The sequence below is a fragment of the Lotus japonicus genome, chromosome 1, assembly GCF_012489685.1.
Source record: "Lotus japonicus ecotype B-129 chromosome 1, LjGifu_v1.2".
Classification (NCBI taxonomy): domain Eukaryota; kingdom Viridiplantae; phylum Streptophyta; class Magnoliopsida; order Fabales; family Fabaceae; genus Lotus; species Lotus japonicus.
The window spans coordinates 59,903,134-59,909,253 of record NC_080041.1 but is presented as its reverse complement, the minus strand read 5'-3'; the positions used below and the strand labels follow the sequence as shown (position 1 = coordinate 59,909,253).

Here is a 6,120-nt window from a genome sequence, read left to right as displayed (position 1 = left end):
GTGAAAATGAGATTAAAAAAAATTCAACTTGCACCCAAAAGCCCAAAACCCCTCCTTGTACATAGGAGCATGGGACCAAGAATATAATGCAACTTGTCAAGTTACCAAAGAAAACTGTAATGGCCCACAAAAAACCCAAAGAAAAATAAGGCTTAATCCTTAAATTAGTCCCTGTCTTTGTTTCGCCGTCTGATGTAGGTCCCTCATCGGAAAAATTTGTGGAATACGTCCTCATTTTTACAAAATGTTTGGAGCCAGTCCTCGCCGAAGCTCGAAGCTCCGATGAGTGACGATTTGGAATGTTGACTAGGACAATTGAGTTGACTTGGATTTAAAAAATATAAAAATAAAAATAAAATTACATGTCATATTAATTAATTAATCCTAATCTAAATTACCCCAATTAACCAAAATTAATTAACTAACCCTAATCTAATTAACAAATCCAAATTAACCCCAAATCACATAAAATTCCCAATCAATAACCCAGAAACAAACCCTTATTCTTCCCTAGATCTTCTTCTTCCTCCATCCCCCAACTCATCTTCAGACTCAGAGAAACACAAAAGCTCACTTGTTCCACCTTCAGCTGAAACCACAAACCTTGTTCTTCCATCATCGCTTGTTCCAGTCAAATCAACAAGCACCAAAACCACAAACCTTGTTTTTCCAATTAAGGTTTTGGTCACGCTTTTGGCACCAGCACCAACAACAATATATGAACTGTTATCACGAGTTCCAGTTGAAACCGAGAAGAAGATGAAGAAGGAGAAGAGGAGACAATGTGAAAAGTGTTGAGGGTGGGGTGGGTTTGTTTGCTCGATGAAGCTCTCGTGGGTTTGGGTTTCGGTTGGGGTGGGGTGGTGGTGGATGGGTTTGATTTTGGGTTAATGGGTTTGATTTGGAATCTGGATTCTGGGCCATGCTCTGCTCTTCCTTCTTCCTCTCCTGCTCTGGTTCTGGGTCATGCTACTGCATCCTCTTTTCATCTCCTCCCCTTCTTCATCATCTTCATCCTCAATCCCTCCCTCACACAATCCAAAAAAAAAAACCAGATCTGAGCATATTGCATCCGATGCAGATTTTTTATTTTTGTTTTCCTTCACCAAAGCGGGACTCGGTGATGATTATGAGTCATGGCTTGTGAATTTTCTTAAAATTGATACCTTGGAATAACACCGACATGAATTTGGGGGGAATTAGTTTCTAAGTTGATGAATTGGTGGAGGATTTAACTTCTAAGTTGATGTATTGGGAAAATTTGGGTAATTTGGGAGGAATTAAGATTGGTTAATTAGATTTGGGTTAAAATTAGAAATAGGGTTAATTATGTTAATTATATGACGTGTATATTAAATTTTTTTTAGTGCAAAGTCAGTCTCATTTATACAGTCATCATGCCATTTCATCACTCGTCAGAGCTCGGCGCTCCGGCGAGGACTGGCTCCACACGTTTTGCAAAAATGAGGACGTATTCCACAAATTTTTCCGGTGAAAAACCTATATCAGACGGCGAGATAAATACAGGGACTAATTTGAGGATTAAAACACAAAGGGAAGACCTTGGAATTGTTGACCATGAACATTGAAAACGCTTCTATATGAACCTAGACCTTCTACCCAAAAAAACAAACGAATCTGGCCCTCATTCCGACCAGGTGCATCAAATTCTCACTCGCATCGCATCATTATCAAATCTTCCCCATAAATAGTATTTAATTCGTTTGAATTCCACTCTTCTTCGCCAAAATTCCCACTCCTCTTCTTCTTCATTCATTCACCTCAATCTCATGCATCATCTGCATTATTCACTTCAATCCCAAACGACACCGTTTCCTTCTTGTTCTCTCTGTCCCTGTTGTTTCTCTTCAATTTTCCTTGTTTGATTCTTCCGGGTCGATCCATGGATTCTCAACCGGGTCTATCACTCGGGCTGAACGCTCCGACGCCATCGCCGCCGCCGACTGCTCATTCCGCCCTCTCTGCTCCGTGGCGTTTACACGACGAGAAACCCGAACCCGAACTCGAAGAAGAAGAAGAAGAAGAAGGAGAAGGTGAAACGATCAACTTCATGGGTAGACCTATGTGCTTGAAGAGGCACATAGAAGAAGAAGAACCACAACAACAACAATCGTGTTTCCCGGCGAAGCGCGTCGCGGTGGATTCCGCGGCGGAGGCGCGGCGAGGTTGGGGGAACCAGCCGCTGTGCGTTGCAGACCCTGAGATTCACGAGATCATGGAGAAGGAGAAATGGAGACAGTTCAGAGGGATAGAGCTGATTGCGTCTGAGAATTTCGTGTGCAGGGCGGTGATGGAAGCTTTGGGTAGCCATTTGACGAACAAGTACTCTGAGGGAATGCCTGGAGCGAAGTACTATACTGGGAATCAGTACATTGATCAGATTGAGTTTCTTTGCTGTAAGCGTGCGTTGATGGCGTTTGATCTTGATTCCAACAATTGGGGTGTCAATGTTCAACCGTATTCATGTACTTCTGCGAATTTCGCTGTTTTTACTGGGCTTTTGCATCCTGGGGATAGGATTATGGGGCTTGATTCACCTTCTGGTGGGCATTTGAGTCATGGGTATTATACTTTGGGTGGGAAGAAGGTTGCTGCTGCTTCCATTTTCTTTCAGACTTTGGCTTACAAGGTTAATCCTCAAACTGGGTATATAGATTATGACAAGCTTGAGGAAAAAGCTGTGGATTTTCGACCTAAGATACTTATTTGTGGTGGAAGTTCTTATCCTAGAGAGTGGGATTATGGGAGGTTCAGGCAGATTGCTGATAAATGCGGGGCGGTGTTGATGTGTGACATGGCTCATATCAGTGGTCTTGTGGCAGCTAAGGTACTCTATGTTCTCTCTTATTTATGTACTAATCAAATCATGAACATTGCTTTTTTGTGATCATGAGTTCTGATTTAGTTTTCTTTATATGGTAGAGGCAGTTGTATACTTTAGAACTTGTAAGATATAGTTTAGGTGTGTTGAACAATGAAGCTCCCTGTATTGTCAACATCTTTAGACTTGTTCCTGTCCTTCTCTGTTTGATGAAAGTAGAAATAATTTAAATGATTTTGATATTTAGCCACAGGAGTAGATATCCTGTTCAGTTCTTGCAGGTAGGAAGCATCAAAAGCAAAATTATCTCTTCTTTGCTTTTTCCTATCCTTTCCTGATATTTATATGCTTGGTATTTTGATGAAATTGCCTTTTGCAATGGAAATTCTATATCAAATTGGTTAATTGTTTTTTATTTCCACTGATTCATGAAGCAAACTAAGGAACTCAGGTTTATTGTTTACATGTTTGGTGGAAGTCAAATTGCTTCTGTAGTTTCAGAAATCTACATCTTTTAAATGCTTGTGTGCCAAGTGTGCTGTTCTTTTTATATGTTTGCCTCTTTGTAAAGGATTTTAATTTTTCCATTCCGACTTTGAATATATTTTAAGTATATTGACAATTGTTTTAACAGGAAGGAGTTAGTCCATTTAATTACTGTGATATTGTTACTTCAACAACCCACAAAAGTCTCCGGGGTCCAAGGGGAGGTATCATCTTTTACAGAAAAGGGCCAAGACCAAGGAAGCAAGGGTCGGTTCATAATCACGGAGATGATATCAATTATGATTTTGAGGAGAAGATAAACTTTGCATTATATCCATCATTACAAGGTGGACCCCACAATAATCACATTGCTGCTCTTGCCATATCTTTCAAACAAGTTGCAACTCCAGAGTACAAAGCATATATGCAGCAGGTGAAGAAAAATGCACAGGCATTAGCATCTGCCTTGATGAGAAGAAAATGCAGATTGGTGACTGATGGGACGGACAATCATCTTTTGCTCTGGGATCTAACTGTGCTTGGCTTAATTGGTATTTTGTTTTTCAATCTGCCTCTTTTTTATATAAGTATATTTTATAATTACAACTGAATTTGAAATGAATATGCTGTTTTTTCGTCAACGACAATGAGTTATTATTTGGATACTGATGGTGGGAAAAGATGCAATTACAGAAACGGCTTAACCTCCAGTATGCATGTCTTTGTGTCTGACTAACGACGCAACAATGAGTTATTATTTGTTTTACTGGGTATTTAAAAAAACTAATTTCAGTATGCATGTCTGTGTCTGATTAATGATTTTTTATACTCCTTTTCGCCTCTACTCAATTAATTTGTTTTTGAAGTTGGCATTAGCAAGGTCTCTTATATCATGTTATTATGTTTATACAGACAGAAACTATGAGAAGGTCTGTGAGGCTTGTCATATCACTATCAATAAATGTGCCATTTATGGTTCTATTTCCTCAGGAGGTGTGAGAATTGGTGAGTACCTCTCATAGTCTTATACTTATAGTATGTCTGAAGTCATTGTATTAGTACAGTTTCAATTTACGTGAGTTTTTCAGTCAAATGTGTTTGTAAGTGCACCAAATATCCCATGTTTGCTATGCCATTTAGTTTATCATTTACTGGTACATTCGTAGTTTGTAATTGTTAGGTAACAGCAAGTCTCTGATCAAAACTCTAAATAGAAGAATTTCCTATTAAGCTCCATTTTGTTAGAAAGTAAATGGCCTTTCATTCCACATATTTAGTTATGGTCCTTCAAATCTTTTAATTTCTAGGGAAGAGATGCAAAGAAAGGAAAACAGTACCTTATGGCCACAGCCTCCCCCTTCCATGTGCAGGAGATCATAGATGATCCATGTCACATTTATTCATGGACTTAAAGTCAATTATATTGCTGTATAGTTTCCAATTTCCATGTTTAAACAAATTACTGTTGAGTCTTCTGAATCCCCTTATTTTTTAATCTTTCCCTCAAGACCCTTCATTTCATTGGTATTCAGGCACTCCTGCAATGACAACAAGAGGCTGCTTAGAGAATGATTTTGAGACCATAGCCGATTTTCTTCTGAGGGCAGCTGAGATTACTAGCATTATACAGAGGGAACATGGGAAATCGTGCAAGGAGTTTCTCAAGGGTCTTCAGAACAATAAAGATATTGCTGAGCTCAGAAATCGTGTTGAGACATTTAGTTCCCAGTTTGCAATGCCTGGATTTGATATTTGATTACGTCATGCCTTACCATGTTTTGCATTATCAAATTATTTTTTCCTTGATCTTATATCAAGTTAGCTCCTGTAAATTATACATATGCAGATGGAGTATAATCATCATGTGACGGCTATAGGTCACACTTCAGCTATTGTCCGCTTAGTACTTAGTGATTGTACAATTATTAAGGTTTGATACCCTTTTCTTGAACTACAACTTTTGTAGCTACCCTTTGTTTATGAAGAAACTTCAGTAATTACGACACTACTTTAATATAAAATGGTGCTCATTTTGATATGTTATTTAATTTGAAGTGAGCTTGAATTTAATGTATAGTTGTCACTGCTATTCGCGTGTTTGGATCATCTTCTCTTTCCTCAGAATCAATTCTATAACTCAGAAGTTAGGCTCATGCATTGGATCATCTTCTCTTTCTCTCCATCATCCTAGTGCATGTTCGGAAACTCTTACACAATTGATTTTGAAGCCTAAACCAATTCTGTGAGTAGTTTTTGGGTTTCAAAATTAATTCCGTGACAGTAACTTGATCCAAACATTCTTCTACTTTACCAAAGTTCATCTTTTCTGGTAAGTAGAAGCTGTCATTGCTTGTGCATTTATTATGCTAATTCTATTTGCTTTATTAAAGGGTTACTCGAGTGACCACCATTACTGCCTTGCTGGCATCCAGCATTCTGGATTATGTTCAATATATTACTCTTCTTTATTGTTGCATGTTTGCACTTTCTGCATTTTTTTTTTGGTTTTAAAACGTTACTCATATGGAACTCTTCTAAGGAGGCATGGCATGGATTTTTCGGACTTTTATTACAAATATATTTTTAAATTTTGCTGAATTTTTTGCATGTCTTTTGGATTTTAAAATATACTTTTAGAGCCCTTACTCTAGAAGTACTCGCTTCCAACACTCTCACGTTAAGCCAGATCACTTTCTTCTTAAAAAATACTTCTCTTAGGTTGAGTGGTGAATGAAATACATACAGTACTGTTTTTTTCATTTTCACTTCCCAACATTAACAGCTCATTTCCA

General features: G+C 38.2%; 1 protein-coding gene across 1 annotated transcript; it reads left to right on the top strand.

The window, feature by feature from the left end:
* The first annotated feature begins 1,684 nt into the window (after nt 1-1,684).
* On the top strand, nt 1,685-5,364 carry LOC130734402 (serine hydroxymethyltransferase 7-like). Its single transcript, XM_057586792.1, has 4 exons — nt 1,685-2,848; nt 3,477-3,879; nt 4,241-4,333; nt 4,861-5,364. Exons 1-4 carry the CDS (start codon nt 1,904-1,906, stop codon nt 5,082-5,084), a joined length of 1,665 nt encoding a protein of 554 aa, XP_057442775.1. The 5' UTR covers nt 1,685-1,903; the 3' UTR covers nt 5,085-5,364.
* Nucleotides 5,365-6,120: the final 756 nt, after the last annotated feature.

Excerpts from the sequence above, each read along its gene's own strand:
- LOC130734402 (XM_057586792.1), top strand. The coding sequence starts at position 1,904 with ATGGATTCTCAACCGGGTCTATCACTCGGGCTGAACGCTCCGACGCCA. Across the intron at positions 2,849-3,476 it reads GTGGTCTTGTGGCAGCTAAG|GAAGGAGTTAGTCCATTTAA; the intron begins GTACTCTATGTT and ends TTGTTTTAACAG. Across the intron at positions 3,880-4,240 it reads AACTGTGCTTGGCTTAATTG|ACAGAAACTATGAGAAGGTC; the intron begins GTATTTTGTTTT and ends ATGTTTATACAG.